The sequence below is a fragment of the Protomyctophum parallelum genome (assembly GCF_964188405.1).
Source record: "Protomyctophum parallelum genome assembly, chromosome: 7".
NCBI classification, from domain to species: domain Eukaryota; kingdom Metazoa; phylum Chordata; class Actinopteri; order Myctophiformes; family Myctophidae; genus Protomyctophum; species Protomyctophum parallelum.
The window spans coordinates 28,741,524-28,760,259 of NC_139705.1; the positions used below are offsets into that span (position 1 = coordinate 28,741,524).

Consider the following 18,736-nt stretch of genomic DNA (forward strand, 5'->3'; position numbering starts at 1 on the left):
CATCCCAAATTAATTTGTATTCAAAACACCATAGCTGGCCCAGGCGGTGGCGTAACCGTCTGGGCACCCGACTGGTAATCCAGTCGCAGTGTACCGCGGGTTCGACTCCCGAGCCCGACACAGCCTTTACTGCATGTCTTCCCCCATCTCTCTCCCGTTTCCTGTCAGCCTACTGTCTGTCCTTTCAAGAAACCAATAAAAGGCGTAAGCCGCAAAAAAACACCACAGCTAACACGACATCAGAATGCACTGTCGAAATCGAGACTGTGGTGGTGGGGAAGGGTTTTGGCGTGACACACAGGGATTAATATGAATGATAGCCAGGACTTCCTGCTGAGAGAGAGAGAGAGGGAGAGAGAGAGAGAGAGAGAGAGAGAGAGAGAAGGGAACTGGCCTAGTGTCAGCAGCAAGGCGGACAAAAGCCGATTTGAGCAGGCAGCAGAGGGCTGGCCTGGGGCGAGAGAGAGAGAGGAGGGGGGGGGGGACTGGCCTAGTGTCAGAGAGAGAGAGAGAGACAGACAGAGAGAGAGAGACAGAGAGACACAGACAGAGAGAGGGGTGGGTGAGCTAATCTTAAAAGGTCAGTGTGTAAAAAAGCGACACAAAGCAAGCGGTCTGTCTGTCTGGCGACGGCAAACATGAGCGAACGTCGTTATGCAACGTTTAAGTTATGCAACCGTTCCGTTGTACCGGCTGTGTGCTGCAGGGGGCAGCACAGCACGGGCGGGTGGGCGGGTGCAGCGGAGGATGTGAGTACACAGCCAGAACACAGATAAAAAGTTTACAATCCGGTTACAAGGCCTGAGGGGAGGAGGACAGCTGCCCAGCGGACCGGCTGGGCAGCAATACAAAGTCAAATACCAAAAAAACTACTATTTCCATTTTTACCCCTCTATTTCCCATTCCATGTGCGTTTGTCTTATGTATAAAAGCCCCCTCAAGTACATTTTTAAACGATTTTCAGCAATGGGATGATATTTTTTTTTTTGGGGGGGGGGGGGGGGGGGGGGGGGGGGGTACCGGTAGATCTTGTTGAGCTGGTCGTTTTGAAAGTAGCTCTCAAGTCAAAAAGGTGTGGGCAACCCTGATGTAGTGTGATCACCCCTAAACATTAAAAACTATATATGTCCCCCAAGCCGGAATCGTTTTTCACAGCTGTAATCCTAAACAACTCCCCAAATCCTTGTTTTTAAACCACACCGTTTCTCTTGTCTATTTCTCGTATTCTACTATGCTTGTTTGATTGATTGATTGATTGATTATATATGAACATTTATTGAGAAAAGGATATCCCCTTGAGATGTATCATCTCGTTTTCGAGGGGGTTCAGAAACATACAGCAGATTGACAACATACAACATATATACAGATTGAAATATTTATTAACAGTTCAGTTAACAGCAGAATTCCGGTACATTTCAAGCACAACTAAATACAAAGACTGTTGACTGAGTGGACGACCCAATAAAGCATTACACTTGTTTACAAGAGGGCCCACCTTGTTCAATTCATCAAAACATTTAGAGACGTACAAATAGACACTTCTATATAGCCAAAGAACAGAGCAGGAAATCATCATAGTGGAGGTAAAAAGGGAAACATATACATATACAGTGAGGGCCCGGGGAAAAGGGGGTGGGTGGGTGGTTGGGGGAGATTCAGATTTTACGGGGGCCAGTTTCGAATTGCAGCCACCCGTAGGTGCCCTTTGAGAGCGGTTTTGAAGGAGTTAAGGGATTCGCATGTCTTAATGACTGTTGGTAGGGCATAGCACATTTTGGTGGCATAGGAGCGGAAATTATTTAGTCCCTTGTTTGTGCCGAATCTGGGTTGGACATGGTTTGTGCATACACACAAACAAAGATCTCAGTCAGTGTGTTAAAAGCCTGTCCAGTCATGCGTGTTCCCTGTAAGAGTAAGACGCTCCCCTGCCTGCCGTCATACATGACCGAGCACATGAGACTCACGTCAGTCACGTGACCCGTACAGGAAGTGGAGTGAAGCAGCAACTCCAGCTGTGTTATAGCAGAGTAGCAGAGGTTAAAATAGGGAGCATTTTGCAATAGTTAAAACTTAGTGAGGCAACATGTAGTCCAGGAATGAAATGAGCCCAGTGTCCGTGACATCATGCTAATAGCTAAATCTAAAATATCTAAAACCACATATTACACACATAAAGACCCCAGGAAAGAGTTCTAAATCTTCTAAAGGTCATTAACATATCGTTTTCAACTGCATTACTGTGTCACAGTCGACAACCTTTCACCTGGGCTACTGTCTGTCACAGACGACCTTTCACCTTGGCTAGTGAAACGTGAGACGTTGAGAATGAGAACCCTCACATGTCCCCTATAGGGTATGGAGGGGAAAGGAAGCAGCTTGGACTCCTCATGCATAGAAGGGAGCATGAGGTCAGTCCGTTGCTCCCACCAGGTTGGCAGAGGAAGTCTAAGCGCCCAGGATTACATTAGATAAATGACACTGGGTGGAAAAAAACAAAAAGGTGGGCAGACTGGGCACCAAATCCCAGATTATTTTTATGATAAAAATGTTGAGCCTATGTGAATACCAATGATAAGTACCTACCATTTCAGGATATCGTTTACTAATGAATTACATTGTTTCGGTACTTTGGTGTTTAAACTTTTACCATTCCTACTTTCTCTGGTGTTAACTCTAAACAACTAACTCTAAACTCACTCTCCCCCTCTCCCCCTCTCCCTCTCTCTCTCTCTCTCTCTCACACACTCTCTCTGCAATTCAATTTAAATGAACGTGAACTAAAATGCACTAAGACTTGGTAAACTGGCGAGTTCTTCCGGATAGCACACAGAGAACCTGACCTGTTCTTGTAGAGCAGCAGGCCGTTTGTTAATGTATAACCAACCAGACGCAATAATGCCTCAACCACGCTCTCTCTCACTCACTCTCCCCCGCTCGCTCTATATCGCAAGTAGCATTACCGAGGGCCGAGGCACCGCCTATCTCCTCTCCTCAACTCTATGTACGATGTTACATAATCACTCAGCAGAGAGAGAGAGAGAGAGAGAGAGAGAGAGAGAGAGAGAGAGAGAGAGAGAGAGAGAGAGCAGGCCTCGCCTCTGGGCACTCGCTTACTGTGTGTGTGTGTGTGTGTGTGTGTGTGTGTGTGTGTGTGTACCAAAGACCATCCCACACACACACTTTTTTTGCGTTCTTTGTTTTTCCACTTGTGGTGCGTGTGTGCGTGCATTGTTTGACTCAAAGTTGATACGCAACAATGGCAGTCTCTCTCTCTCTCTCTCTCTCTCATGGAAACAACAACAGGGAACCACAGAACAAGAGCAGCAAACAAAAGACAGACCCGGCTCATGTTCCAAGAGAGAGCCTGTGCGTGCGTGCGTGCATGCATGCGTGCTCGTCACACACACACACACACACACACACACACACCGATACATCAGCCAGTCCAGCGGTTCTCGACACCACTGAGAGCTCCTGGTCAGTGTGGATTTGAACAGCAGCATTTTGACGTAGCTTCTAAATTGCCTGAAACCGTTTATTTGTACTCGCTCAAACTCTCTTCGTTCCTTCCTTGATCCCGCCCTTGATCCCCCAACCACCACCTCCTCTTCTTCCCTTTCTTACACGATAGGAACTATGCACCAAAACAAATTTCACCCACTTTCTTTTTTTACCTTTCTGACATACCCGTTTTATTTTGATAGAGACAACTGGAAATAGGTCTATGGCTATACATAATCACTCAGCAGAGAGAGAGAGAGCTGGCCTCGCCTCTGGGCACTCGCTTACTGTTTGTGCGTGTGCGTGTGTGTGTGCTTCAGTGTGTAAATGCAACCAACCTCAAAAATACATTGAATTTTCATAAACAGGCAATACAAATAAACAATCCAGATTGGCTCAACCCTGGCTCTATTCCGGGCTTTCTGGTTGGCTCAGGCATATTTCAAGAAACCATTCTCGGGACAGAACACCAAACATGTGGTCACTTGGCCACGCCCCCCTCCACCCCTCCACCCCCCCCCCCCCACCCCCACCCCCCGCCACACCACACACACACACACACACGCACAAACTCATGCCCCAACCGAAACCGCTGCATGGTCTGTAGCTGAAGGGGCATTCCATTTCCTATCCAAAAAAATAATAATCAACGCTTGTTTAGGTTTTGGAGGCTAAAAAATGCCTGCCTGTGTCCGACACTATTTCCGTCGCCTTAAATCCGGGGAGGAGTGGACCCGAAAGTTGGATCCCAGCATTCCTCAGGAATGGACATTAACCCTGTCACGGGGCAGCCCGTGCCCTATACACAGACAATGATGGGGACATTGCATTAACTTTACTACACCTGCTTCCAATTAATTATCAATTAGCAGGCTTGGAAGTGGAGGGTCAAGTTGTAAAGTGTATGTTCTATTTATTGATACTGTAACTGAAATGCATTGCTGAAGTATACTATTAATAGTTTTCAATGTATTTATTGATTTGAAGTGATTGTGAGTCACCTCTCCCCTCTGCAGTAGCATTCCTGTTGATTGGGAAGGTGCCAAGTGCTGCAGAGGAGGAGGGGTATTTAAATGAAACTATATAGTTTGTGTATGAATGGACTTTGTTTGCTTATGGTGAGTTAATTGAATTGCCAATTGCTGTGATGTGGTTTGGTATGTCTCACTCCTATAAAAGGGAGCCTGCAGGTGATGTGTTAGTTTGACCTTGGTTGACACACAGCTAACAGCCTAAGTGAGAGCTGCCAGGGCCCTTTGGAAAGTAAGGGTATGGCCTGTTACAGCTTCTCGTTGTTTTAGGTGTTGTTCAGTAGTGTTGTCTTCAAGTGTGTTTATGTTTGTACATCTGTTATTTTGGCCAAATCTTGTTTTTCGTCATTGTCTTTGTCGAGGCCGCACTGTACCATAATCTGGACTGGACTGGAAAGGTGAATAAAAACTTCACAACCCCATTTTGGACGGGAACCCCCTTTGGTGTTTTAAAGCATTATTATATTTTAGCTATTGAAAAATAGCAGATCTATAAGTTCATAGCGCGGCACTCATGCTATTTTTGGAAAAATCGTGATAATGTGGCGCAAATCTTTGAATATATATTCTTTCAGAGCGAACGTTTTTAACTCAAATCTTTCTTCTGAGGGGGGGGGGGGGGGGTCCCTGGAACAACACATTTTAATTTTGTATAATCTGATCTCAGGTCTAAATGGGTTAAGTCGGTTCTGAAAGTAAAGTCTGGCTTGGGGTCTGGTCCGACGATCGCCCGCCCGGCCAGGGCTCATTTATTGAGAGGGTTATGGCGGACAGGGGGGGGAAGGGGGGGGATTTAAGTCAACCAGCAAAACCCATTTAGACAGGACGATTCTTAAAAGATGTCTTCTAAATCCTAAAAGTTTTCAAAAAAAAAAACCTATGTCTCTATGTGACCCCTTTTCCACCAGTTGGTTCCCAATGGGAACCGGTTCAGTTCTTTTTGGTTTTTAGTCCATGAGCCAGAGCTCCAAAATGGGTGGGCAAACTATACCCTATATTAAATTGTTTATAGGATCAATACAAGTAAATTAATGCATGATAACCCTTCCACAGTAGTACCTTTTTCATATTTTTGATTATTTTGCATATTTTCCTACATAATGCCTCATTTGCATATTTAAAAATGTAAAATTTGTAATATAATAAATCATTGCCTTCATGTAAGTACTCAATTGGGGAAGTTTCATGGTGATAACAATCTAATATAGGTATGGTTTTGCCTACTCAATTCATAATTAACGTTCCAATTTTGGAGCTCTGGCTCATGGACTAAAAACCAAAAAGAACTGAACCGGTTCACATTGGGAACCAACTGGTGGAAAAGGGGCCTGTCAGTGGTGCACTGGTGCTCAACCTTTTTCATGTCAAGGACCCCCAGAATCATCTGTATTTGGCCGCAGACACCCCCCCCCTCCCCCATTTGAAATTATGTTGTTCCAGGGCCCCCCCCCCCTCCCCCATCTGAAATCATGTTGTTCCAGGGCCCCCCCGTTGTTCCTCGGCCACACACCGTTGTACTGCAGAACTATAGCACTCTATCGGCCACACACCGTTGTACTGCAGAACTATAGCATTCTATCGGCCACACACCATTGTACTGCAGAAATATAGCACTCTATCGGTTACACACACTGTTGTACTGCAGAACTATAGCACTCTATCGGTCACACACTGTTGTACTGCAGAACTATAGCACTCTATCGGCCACACACTGTTGTACTGCAGAACTATAGCACTCTATCGGTTACACACACCGTTGTACTGCAGAACCATAGCACTCTATTGGTCACACACACTGTTGTACTGCAGAACTATAGCACTCTATCAATCACACACTGTTGTACTGGAGAACTATAGCACAATCTCAGTTAAAGCCCAGCAGCTGTGATCTCTGGCCAAAACAAAAACAGCAGAACAAGGAGGAACAGAAGCCACCATGGAACAACAAGAGGAACAGAAGCCACCATGGAGAGCATTACAGAACAACAAGAGGAACAGAAGCCATCATGGAGAGCGTTACAGAACAACAAGAGGAACAGAAGCCACCATGGAGAGCGTTACAGAACAACAAGAGGAACAGAAGCCACCATGGAGAGTGTTACAGAACAACAAGAGGAACAGAAGCCATCATGGAGAGTGTTACAGAACAACAAGAGGAACAGAAGCCATCATGGAGTGCGTTACAGAACAACAAGAGGAACAGAAGCCATCATGGAACAACAAGGAGGAACAGAAGCCATCATGGAACAACAAGAGGAACAGAAGCCATCATGGAACAACAAGAGGAACATAAGCCATCATGGAACAACAAGGAGGAACAGAAGCCATCATGGAACAACAAGGAGGAACAGAAGCCATCATGGAACAACAAGGAGGAACAGAAGCCATCATGGAACAACAAGAGGAACAGAAGCCATCATGGAACAACAAGAGGAACAGAAGCCATCATGGAACAACAAGGAGGAACAGAAGCCATCATGGAACAACAAGGAGGAACAGAAGCCATCATGGAGAGCGTTACAGAACAACAAGGAGGAACAGAAGCCATCATGGAACAACAAGAGGAACAGAAGCCATCATGGAAAGCATTATAGAACAGAGTCAAAGAGCAGGAAGAGGAACTGGAAGACAGGAAGTGTAAAATCGGGCTATGTAACATTTACATGTCCCGCGGCGGAATGTTATTAAATTCACCTAAGCGCCTAAGCGCTTTAGTGATGAGCCGCAAATCAAGTTTGTTTTAGTGATTTGGAACCCCCCCCTCCCCCTGGTCCGCCTCGGTAACAAGATGTGCACATGTACACGCTCTACAGTGAGGGAGGGGGACACGCGACAAGACAACAGCACGCACACCAAGGCCCGCCCCCGCTCGACCATGATTGGCGGAAGGCCCCTCTCTATCCTTTGGATGAAGGCTGGGCCACCTAGCCAAAAACTAGGGATGCACCGAAAGGGAAATTCTTGGCCGAAACCGAATACTGAATATAGGAAACATTTGGCCGAAAACCGAATATGATTAATATTATATATCTTTTTTCCTACCATTGCTGTCATGGCCAAATTTATGGCAAAATAAATGGTTATGGCAAAACTTAACTTAAATAATAATCACTATTATGGGTCCATAAAACATTCATTCAGCTCTTTTGAATGCATTAATTGCATACACTATTCTGTGATATATTTTCTGCCTATTCGGGCCGAAACCGATTTTTTTGCCATTGTATGCCGAATATTTTCTGGGGAAAAATATTCGGTGGATCACTACCAAAAACGAAACCTAAGGTTTGTTGATGAACTCCTTGTATGGTCAGCACACTTTTTAGGGAAAACAAAAAATATATATTTGAATTTAGTGAAATCACTTTAATACCTTGAAATGGATTAAAAAATAAATAAAAAATCCATTCCCGTCGACATCATAAGCCCGCTGACTGAAGTGTTAAATATATATTTTTTTAAATTCAAAATAATTCAAAAGACGATCTCTGTGACGAGCGCCAGCAAAAGATGTGAAATGACGACGTAGGCAGTGGGTGAGTTAAATGGTCATAGGGGTCAGTGGGTGAGTTAAAAGGTCACAGGGGTCAGTGGGCGTGTCCATACCTGTGCCTGGGGACTGGGATGTGGCAGGACGGGTGGGACAGCTGCCTCTCCTCACGGGCGGGCGGGGCGGGCTGAGGTGACGACGGCCCCTGGTGGAGGTGGTGGTGGTGGTGGAAGCCATTGGCTAGCGGCTCGGCGGTCCGTTGTTTCCCTGAAGGCTTCCTGAAGTCCAAGTGCATGGCGTTGCCGCCGTTGCTAAGGGCGTCGCCGTCGGAGGCGGTTGTTGTGGTCAGGCAGTGTGTGGTGGGACCGCCGTTGCTAGTTGTTGTTGTCGTCGTCGTTTTGGACAAGCAGTGCGTGGGACTGGCCCTCTTCAGGACCCCTCTGTCTCGCTGGTCCTCCTGACCGACAGGGCCACCGCCAGTCTGTGATTGGTACGAGAGTGAGAGGGAGGAGTAGGAGGCGGGGTTTGAAAGAAGAATACATCGTCATTCATGATTACCCCCGGGGGACCCGACTACGGATAAGCGGTTGAAGATGGATTCAGAAATCGATAATAATTTGTTCTCCACTCCTTGTGTGTTTTTTTGAGCGGTGCGTCCGCTCCATTACACTTTACACATTACGCTACGTGTGTCCGTATGTATGTGTACGTGTATGTATGTTTGATTGATTTAAATATTTATAACAGTTTGCAGAATTACAGTACATTTTAAGCACAACTCAATACAAAGACTGTTAACTGTGAGTGGAATGTGGAATGTGATGTACACTACAATACAGTACAGAGCACAGTACAGTACAGTAACTACAACAATAAATGTATAGTTGCACCGCTCAGTTCACACAGGTGTGATTTTACTGGGGGGTTTTCATGATTCTGAATCCATTCCAAGCATTTGTTTTGCACGAAAAACACTCCTTGGTCTAAAAACGGCTTTAGCCGTCAGCACATTTGGGCAAGTGGATTTTAGGCCAAGGAGTGTATTCCGTGCGAAACTAATGCTTGGAATGGATTCAGAATCATGAAAAACCCCTAGTTTGACATGTCACACGTTACTTAAAGTATGAGGAAATGTTGCCTTATATTGGTTGTCTATAGAGCACCGAAGTCCTGACGTCACTGTCGGTAGAGGGCGTCAGTACCCATGTTCATGTATTTTTTATTTGCTTTGAAATCGGGGGATTTTAGATCTCTTCATATAAGAACTGCGTTTGAAAAATAAACCGATCATCCCGGCCTTTTCACTCATATGGATATGAAGCATCGACTGAAGGTGGAAATAGTAAGTAAGAAAATAAGCGTCATTAACGACACACAGCCACCCCCCTGACAGAAAGGCCGAGATGATCGGTTTATTTTTCAAACACAGTTCTTATATGAAGCGATCTAAAATCCCCCTATGCAGATTTCAATGCAGCCTAGAAAATACATGAACCTGTGTACTGGCGCCCTCTACTGAAAGTGACGTCAGACTTCGGTGCTCTATGGTGGGGTATACAAAAATAGCCATAACTCTTTTTTTTTCGTGATATTTCCGGCAGAGCAGACCTCTCATTATGTGGACCTTAACACATTGATTGCTAGAGTTTTCTATTTGCTCAGGCTTGGTGGTGCTGAGCGATTAACATTGGGACTTCTGAACTTTTTCGGGGCCCACAGCGAGGGGCCTCTTATAGCGAGAATCACACCGCATAAATCAAAAGGAAGCCAAACTAGTCCACTTCAATTAAAAAAATAATTATGATTCTACCATCTTCCATTCTGGAGATATTGACCTTTTTCTAACACCTGCTTTTCGCAGCACGCTGCTCTTTTGAAAAAACAGCAGAGATATGGAAGGTTGAAGTTGACAGACATTGACAGACAGATATAAAAATGAACATAAATAAATTATTATCATATACATACTACACACTGAATGAAAGCCCTGAATGTCTACTTTTAGGAGGAAAACAAATATACAAATATATACAAATATAGTTTGTCAGTAATTGGCTATTGAATGCAGCTTGCGCCCACCAGAGAGGATTTCAGAAAATGCATGGACCAGAAGAACTATTATTCACAAAATAAGGCCTATAGCGACATGTACATACTATATACCGTATGAAACAGAAGACTCTCTGCTTTCATAAGAAAAATACTTCTACTGTAATAATAATGAAAATCACACCCCTGTGAAGTGAGCAGTGCAATGTTGCGCAACATTGCAATCTCTGTGACTTTAAACCTTTATAACTCGCTATGATAACTTCATGAGGAAATGCTCACTTCACAGGGGTGTGATTTTTATTATTATTACAGTATTAGTTTTTTTCTTATGAAAGCAGAGGGTCTTCTGTTTCATACGGTATATAATATGTACATGTCGCTATAGGCCTTATTTTGTGAATAATAGTTGGACCTGAACAACTGCATTCAATAGCCTACTGACAAACTGTACATGGGATCAATATTATGTATTTGTTTTCCTCCTAAAAGTAGACAATTAGGGCTTTCATTCAGTGTGTAGTATGTATATGACAATAATTTATTTATGTTTATTTTTATATCTGCCTTCAGAACGATAGTATAACGGTGAGATGCGTTACTGGATCGGTGAGTTTAGTGGTTGAGGTTGACATGTCTGGACATGTTTGAGGAAAGAAGCACAGGAGAGAGAGATGATCAAATAACTGACCGCTTTGTTGGACAACGCTATCGCATCTTCACTTTGTTTGGGCAAAGAAGCACGTATAGTAGAGATCAGCGATGGAAAAGAGTTTTATCCACGGCAGATAAGTAATGACGTATTATCGAGGGACCGCCATGATCAACTAACTGCCTGGGACCGAGGCTACGTTGTCACCAGCCAATGCAGCCATCGCTATCCGTTGTGTGATTGTAGCCTTTTTATTCATTATAATTGCAGTGATAAGACCTATATCACAGCCGGGCGTCTCTCTCGATACCGTGGATATAGCCTACATCCACAATCACACAACGGATAGCGATGATGGCTGCATTGGCTGACGAAGACGTAGGCAGTAAGTTGATCATGGCGGTCCTTCGATAATACGTCATTACTTATCTGCCGTGGATATAAAGCTCTTTTCCATCGCTGATCGTGCTTCTTTGCCCAAACAAACAAAGTGAAGACGCGATGGCGATGCACACAACGGATAGCGATGGCTGGTGAAGACTGAAGACGTAGCCAGGCAGTTAGTTGATCATGGCGTGTGCCGTGTGCGTGTTGAAAACGTTATGAAATGGCGATCGTTGAAGATTATTCTTGGTTTATATACTGGCAGAGGGCAAATCGACACGACTGCGTTATATCTTTTTCCGAGAATGAGAGAGCGGTGCAAGGCGATTGCAAGGCGCAGTGTGGCCTGGGGCCAGTGGGGGGGGAACTCAAACTGCAATGCGATCCGGGCAGAAGAGACTCCCCCCACAAAGATTCCTCGGGAGAAACCATGTAGAAACAGGAGGGGAGGGGGAATCGAGTGTATTCACAGACACTAGACTACTACTAGAGTATGGGTAACTCCATTTTAGATGCCCTGACATCTGCGTTGGTCTATGCCGTTGCCGTGCAGACCCATACGTGTAATGGAGGCATTGGAGGAGGGAGCGTCTTCGCCACAGACAGACCTCTTTTCAGGAGGGAGGGGCTTTTTACTCCCGGATCACATATTGGAGCTTCCTGGAGAGGATCGCTGTTAGTTTCTTCGGTGTCCTGGAGCATAGGACGTTGATGTACAGTAAGCAATAAAAAAACGTATAAAACGTATAGATACGCTTCGCGCGTACGGCGTTCGATATTAATAAAGCGTATGGATACGTTTCCAGCATTTTTTGTGTTAATGAAATAGAAATCTCCAAATAAATAGAAAGAATACAAATAAAAATCGCAGGTCCTCTCAAATTTTGGACGGCGGCTGTCAGGGATACTTGGACACATTGGATGGTACTCAGTGTTGTTTTTGGCAGAAATGTTTGAGTGGTGCAACCACTCCTATAGACAGCTATGTTTGTGTGTCCCTGTGTCCGAGCCAGGGGGGCAGTCAGCCAGATATTTCGTGAAGCCTCATTTGAAATCGGTAGTTCATATAATGGCCTGTTGTGGCGCTGGACCGGACCCAAAAAGCCCCATAGCTCCATAGAGGCCCATGTATTTTGGCCCAACTTCACCTAGACTGTATTACCTTAATAAACATGGTCATGAATACTTTCTTCTTCCAGTCACTAGTTTAAAGTCTCATTTCTAATGTCATAATATTCTTTTTGGAAAATTATGGTCCCATTAATTAAAAAAATGACCATAAAGAAAAAAAAACATCGGGTATGTTCTGAGGGGCGTGGCTACCATTACAGTCTATGATCGGGATTCCCCTCCCACTCGAGTCAAAATAAAAACCAACGGAGAAGAAGGGGGGAAGTCCCGCCTCGTTGTCTGGGCAGCCAATGACCAGCTGGTATACAAAACGGAGCCAGCCAATGGCCAGCTGGTACCAAAGATGGCGACTTACATCAGGAATTAGCATATTATTACAGGCTTCATTTTACGTTCATGTTAGACCCGGGGAACGCTTTGTCCATATTTTTTACAGTCTATGGTCCGAGCACGGAAGTAGCATATTGTCACCACCAAGTGTCACTGTTGTGCAGCCTAACACACAGACAGAGGCATGATGACACACCTAGCCGTTAATAGAAGATTTGAGAACAGATTAATCACATTAGAAATATCATCAGCTGTGCTGACACAGCAGATTAGACAAGAGTTTTGTCAGAGCAGCAGCATTATTGGCTTATAGGAATTGAACAAATAGGACAGGTATACGCTCCTGTATTTGAACAATAGTTATTATGGTGGCCGAATATTTTCTGAGGTGGTAACATCAATATAAAAAGGGTTGGGAACCAATGCTCTGAAAATCCATTCAGCTATGGCTCCGCCCACAAAACACTGATGTCAGGCTATTAGCAGCATTTAACCACTTAAAGGACAACTTTAGTTTTTTTCAACCAAGGTTCATGTTTTAGGTTGTTATTACACTTACCTAAAAGGTGAGTGTTCATTTTCTTTCATTTGCTGCTTTCTTTCGTTTTAGGGATTTTAGCAGTTTTTGACAGGGGGGCGGGGGCATTCGAGCATGGGGCTAATTATTTTTTTATGGTTTACTATAGTCCTAATAAACGCCAGGAAATTACATCTGGCCACAAAAGATCACGGGATCTATTGAATGTGACAAACTGACATATTGAGCCTATACACACAGTATAAGCCTTCCCCCAGTAGGCTACCTTCACATTCAGTAGATCCTGTGATCTTCTGTGGCCAGATGTAATTTCCTGGCGTTTATTAGGACTATAGACCGATTCCGTAGCGGGTCTCATGGTCGCAGCCTACGTATTTCCTGTAGGCGGACTCGACATAGCTGCGGGAGTAAAACCCAAACAGGCGCACCTCTTCCACTACAGTGAACGGCAGAGTGACTGATGTTAGTTTGCCTCAAACTTTACTCCTTTACCTGCTTTTTTACTAACACTAACATTACAAAGATGCCCAGAACATCGAGATGAACCTGTGTAGTTTATGGCTGCTCCAACAGTAGTGGCAACATAAAAAAAAAAAAATGGAATGTCAAAATATCCACCGTGGTGGCTGAGACCAGAGCCATTGAGTAATGGTTGAGACAAAGCAGTGAAGGGTCCTGAAAGATACATAATTTCAGTCTTACCCAATACCCAATCTTTCTGTTTTATGAACACAAGGCTGCTGTATTTTATACATCATACTAAGCATTTAAAGTATGAGGTATAAAGTACAGCAGCCTTGTGTTAATAAAACAGAAATATTTGGTATTGGGTAAGACTGGCGTTATGTATCTTTCACTGCTTCGTCTCAACCATTACTCAATGGCTCTGGTCCCCGCCAACGCGGTGAATATTAGACATTCCGTTTTTATTTATTTTTTATGTTGCCACTACTGTTGGAGCAGCCATAAACTACACAGGTTCATCTCGATGTTCTGGGCATCTTTGTAATGTTAGTGTTAGTAAAAAAGCAGGTAAAAGAGTAAAGTTTGAGGCAAACTAACATCAGTCACTCTGCCGTTCACTGTAGTGGAAGAGGTGCGCCTGGTTTGGGTTTTACCCCCGCAGCTACGTCGAGTCCGCCTACAGGAAATACGTAGGCTGCGACCATGAGACCCGCTACGGAATCGGTCTATAGTAAACCATAAAAAAATAAATCACCATAAAATTGTGTTAAAAAATGCATATTTAGCCCCATGCTCAAATGCCCCCACCCCCCTGTCAAAAACAGCTAAAATCCCTAAAACGAAAGAAGCAGCAAATGAAAAAAGATTAACACTCATCTTTTACTTTATCTAATAACAAACTAAAACATGAACCTTGGATGAAAAAAACTAAAGTTGTCCTTTAAAGCCCTGTTATTTAGTTTTTTTTTAGTAAAGAATAAACATTAAAGAGACTTTAGTTGTCACTGTGCAATACTTTAATACAGTTGCACACATGCCTGAAATTGCAGATATTTGCGCCGCCCTCGTTGTTGAAAACAATGCATTACAAACTCCAGCTTGTCACTCTCCACTCCAGGCTGCATGAACAGCAGCGCTCGAGCGCTCAGTGTTCTGACTGCTCAATGGCGCAACTCTGTATAACTCTATGGCTCTGGGACTCTCCTCCTAGTCTCTGCTCTCTAACTCTGTATAACTCTATGGCTCTGGGACTCTCCTCCTAGTCTCTGCTCTCTAACTCTGTATAACTCTATGGCTCTGGGACTCTCCTCCTAGTCTCTGCTCTCTAACTCTGTATAACTCTATGGCTCTGGGACTCTCCTCCTAGTCTCTGCTCTCTAACTCTGTATAACTCTATGGCTCTGGGACTCTCCTCCTAGTCTCTGCTCTCTAACTCTGTATAACTCTATGGCTCTGGGACTCTCCTCCTAGTCTCTGCTCTCTAACTCTGTATAACTCTATGGCTCTGGGACTCTCCTCCTAGTCTCTGCTCTCTAACTCTGTATAACTCTATGGCTCTGGGACTCTCCTCCTAGTCTCTGCTCTCTAACTCTGTATAACTCTATGGCTCTGGGACTCTCCTCCTAGTCTCTGCTCTCTAACTCTGTATAACTCTATGGCTCTGGGACTCTCCTCCTAGTCTCTGCTCTCTAACTCTGTATAACTCTATGGCTCTGGGACTCTCCTCCTAGTCTCTGCCCTCTATCAGTGTTGGTTTCGTCGACTAATACTATGACAAAAAATGTTCCGTCGACTACCTTTTTTCACTGAGGAAAACTAAATGGAAACTAAAACTAAGTTATGACGACTAAAACTAACACTAAATATACTGACAATTTCCTCAACAAATTAAAAACTAGACTAAAATGTTAGGAAGGGACTAGTGGACAAGAGATCCAGTATAAATCATTTTACACTTAGGGTTGCATGCTAAAAATAGCCGATCTACAAGCGCACAACGGTGAGCTTGCAGATTTGCAGATTTAGTCGACTAAAGTCTTAGGATATTTAGTCGACTAAAACTAGATTAGCACTAAGACATTCCCGGTGACTAAAATCAATGTGACTAAAACTAAAAGGAAAACTATGACTAAAACTGCTGGCCAAAAACAACACTGCTCTGCTCTCTATGGGGGACCCCCCCCCCCCCCCCCCCCCCCTCTGATAATCAACTTTCAACACAATAGGAGTGAGTCACCGTTAAAAGAGCCTCTTGACCTGCAGAACTCACGAGCTGCTCAGAGGCAGAGAGAGAGAGAGCAGTGTGAAGGAACGGAGGTTGAGTTTTTATAATATCACGCAAAACAAGAGCCTTTTGAACGTGAAACGTTGATTAGGTCGACAGTCAGACAGTAGCACGTATTTGAGACAGACAGACAGACAGACAGACAGACAGACAGACAGTAAAGGCTTGTCTTTATTATTGTCATGATTAGTTATTATTATTCCAGCGATGACAGGTCCATCATAAACGCTCGGGGGCGTGGCGCACACGCTTGTGTGTGTGTGTGTGTGTGTGTGTGTGTGTGTGTGTGTGTGTGTGTGTGTGTGTGTGTGTGTGTGTGTGTGTGTGTGTGTGAGCTGCTAGCTTTTAAACACTTTTTAAATCTGAGGCCTTTTCCTGCCGTTTGTCCCAAAGTGACTGCAACAGATTGGTGCTACAGTTTCAAAAGCTTTCTACCCTATTATGTATAGCTCTTGTTTACACAATGCCGATGTTGACAATCGCTTTGGCAATGTAAACGTATGTTTTCTCATGGCAATAAAGCTCATTTGAATTGGAATTGAAATTGTATTGTTGTGGCACTTTTTTTCTTGGTTGGCACAGAGGGAAAATAATAAACCAGTGGTTCCCAAAGTGGGGTCCAGGGCCGGGCCCCAGGTGTCCTTGAGGAGTTCCAGGGGGTCCCCAGCTAAATGAGAGTTGGACCAAATGGACCCTTATGGGGGCTGTAACTCTGAGAGTGTACAAATGGATCCAAATGGACCCTTATGGGTCTGTAACTCGGAGTGAACCAATGGACCCTTATGGGTCTGTAACTCTGAAAGTGTACAAATGGAACCAAATGGACCCTTATGGGGGCTGTAACTCTGAGAGTGTACAAATGGGAGTGTTCCATTTGTACACTCTCAGAGTTAAATAAACATTGATTTTTACAATATAAATTGGGGGTCCCAACCAGAGATAGAATGCCATTAAATGGACCCTGTAGGACTTTTCTTTCTGCTAGAGCCGTAAAATTAATGTCCATTTGGGGGTCCTTGACATGAAAAAGTTTGGGAACCACTGTAATAAACAACAATAACAACAAGTTACAACAACAATAATAGCACTTACGTTCTCCATGTCGTGCAATAGTATCTCTCCTCCTCCTCCAAAACTCAGTTCTTTCCCTTTGAAAAGGCTCTCCTCGCCTCCTCCTCCTCGTCTACCGGTACCTTCTCCTCCTCCTCCTCCTCCTCCTCCTCCTCCTCCACCTTCCGCGTACAGAACCGAGACCGATGATCGACCTCCTGCCGAGGCTCCATTCGCCTGTATGACACCTCCTCCTCCTGCAGAACCTCCACCACCAGCGGTGCTACCGGTGTCGTGCGGCCGCAGCGTGGAGCACTCCGCCCGGCAGAACAGATCGGCGCGGGTCGGCGGGGATGTGGAGGAACCACCACTAGAACCACCAGAGCCGGAGGAGGACGGAGAAGAACCAGAACCATGATGGAGGCCGTGGTGGTGGATCCGGATGATCCCCACCGAGGAGGACTTATTCATGCTGTCCGAAGTTAAAGTATAGATCCTCTTGGAAGTGGAATTGTTTTCTCTTTAGTCTTCGGGGTTTGTTGGGAAGGTTTGGATGTTTTTTAGTTCATTCAGGAACCCCCCCCCCCCCCAAAAAAAAAAAAAACCCAGCAAAACAACAAGAAACTGAACCCCTCCCCAAAATAAAGATATTTTAAAAGGAGGAAAAACAACACAACAAGTGCAGACTAAAGAAAGAGAACCAGCTTTCGATAGACTTTAGTGCAAATTAGTGCTGGAATTAGAAGAATACATTTTTAAAAGAAAAAGAAAGGCATGAAAAAAGGGGATTGTCTCGATGAAAATGTGGTGTTTTAAAAAAATGTTTCCCAACAAACAAACAAACGTCTCGTCTCGTCAGCATCGCTCGAAGCCTCAGTCAGTCCGTTTCTACTCTATTCTAAAAAGACAGATAATAAAAGTTTGTTGTTTGTGTTCGCGGCTCCGCCAGCAGCACCATGACACCGACACAGCGACAGTCCCAGGCCGCCTCCAGACACCATATCCTCGGCTACAGCCTCCTGCTTCACCCCGCTCTCTACTCTAACTGACACAAACACACCACGGTGGAGGAGGAGGAGAAAAAAAAAGATTGTTTTTCCTCTTTCCTTCTTCCAAAAAAATTATACAAAAAATAAAAAACGAGTCACACCCCCACGCCCCTCCTCCAATTCACTCCCATTGGTCGGTTCGCTACGTAAACATTCCACTCTGGCACGCGGCCACGCTGAGAAGGAGTCCTGATTGGACGGCGGCAGCTGTCACACAACCCGGCTTCACCCACCCCCCGGCAGGGAGGAGGAGGGGAGGGGGGCATAAAGGGGGGTGTGTCCGTCTATTTTTTCTTTTTTACCGGCCGGTGTTTGTTCTGTTTGTCTCTTGACGAGCCTCCAGCCGCGCACCCCTCCGTCCCCCACTCCCCCCCTCCCCGCCTCCAGCATAGGGCGAAATCCAAAAGTGGCTGGGGCCACGGTTGCCATGTCTGAGTGTTATGAGCAAAGCAGACATATGCTTTGCAACCAATTCAATTCAATTCAATTCAAAGGGCTTTATTGGCATGAGAAAACATACGTTTACATTGCCAAAGCAGAAAGAACAATACAACAATACAGCAATACAATCAAAACAAAAATGATGTACATTTGAAGGTCAGAATCTTCAATAGATCAAATTCTATGTACCAAGGTCACTCAATGCAGGTATAGTGCAGGAATATTATTGATTAATCTTTAGGGTGGTTGTGTTCCATTTGATATCCTTCTCCTATCACAGCAACTCACAAATCTTGCTGCTGTGTTTGCACATTGTTGTACCTCGCCCAGCAGATATG

At 44.6% G+C, this 18,736-nt stretch overlaps 1 protein-coding gene across 2 annotated transcripts in view; it reads right to left on the minus strand.

Annotated features, from left to right (window-relative positions):
* Nucleotides 1-17,954, minus strand: part of slc2a4rg (SLC2A4 regulator) — a 70,594-nt gene extending 52,640 nt beyond the window's left edge. For both annotated transcript variants that reach the window (XM_083768538.1, XM_083768537.1), the window contains exons 1-2: nt 16,951-17,954; nt 8,142-8,506 (exon numbers count right to left, since the gene is read on the minus strand). In XM_083768538.1, the coding sequence (XP_083624664.1) occupies nt 8,142-8,506; nt 16,951-17,379 (794 nt within the window). In that variant the 5' untranslated portion in view covers nt 17,380-17,954. The remainder of the gene's footprint in view (nt 1-8,141; nt 8,507-16,950) is intronic.
* Nucleotides 17,955-18,736: the final 782 nt, after the last annotated feature.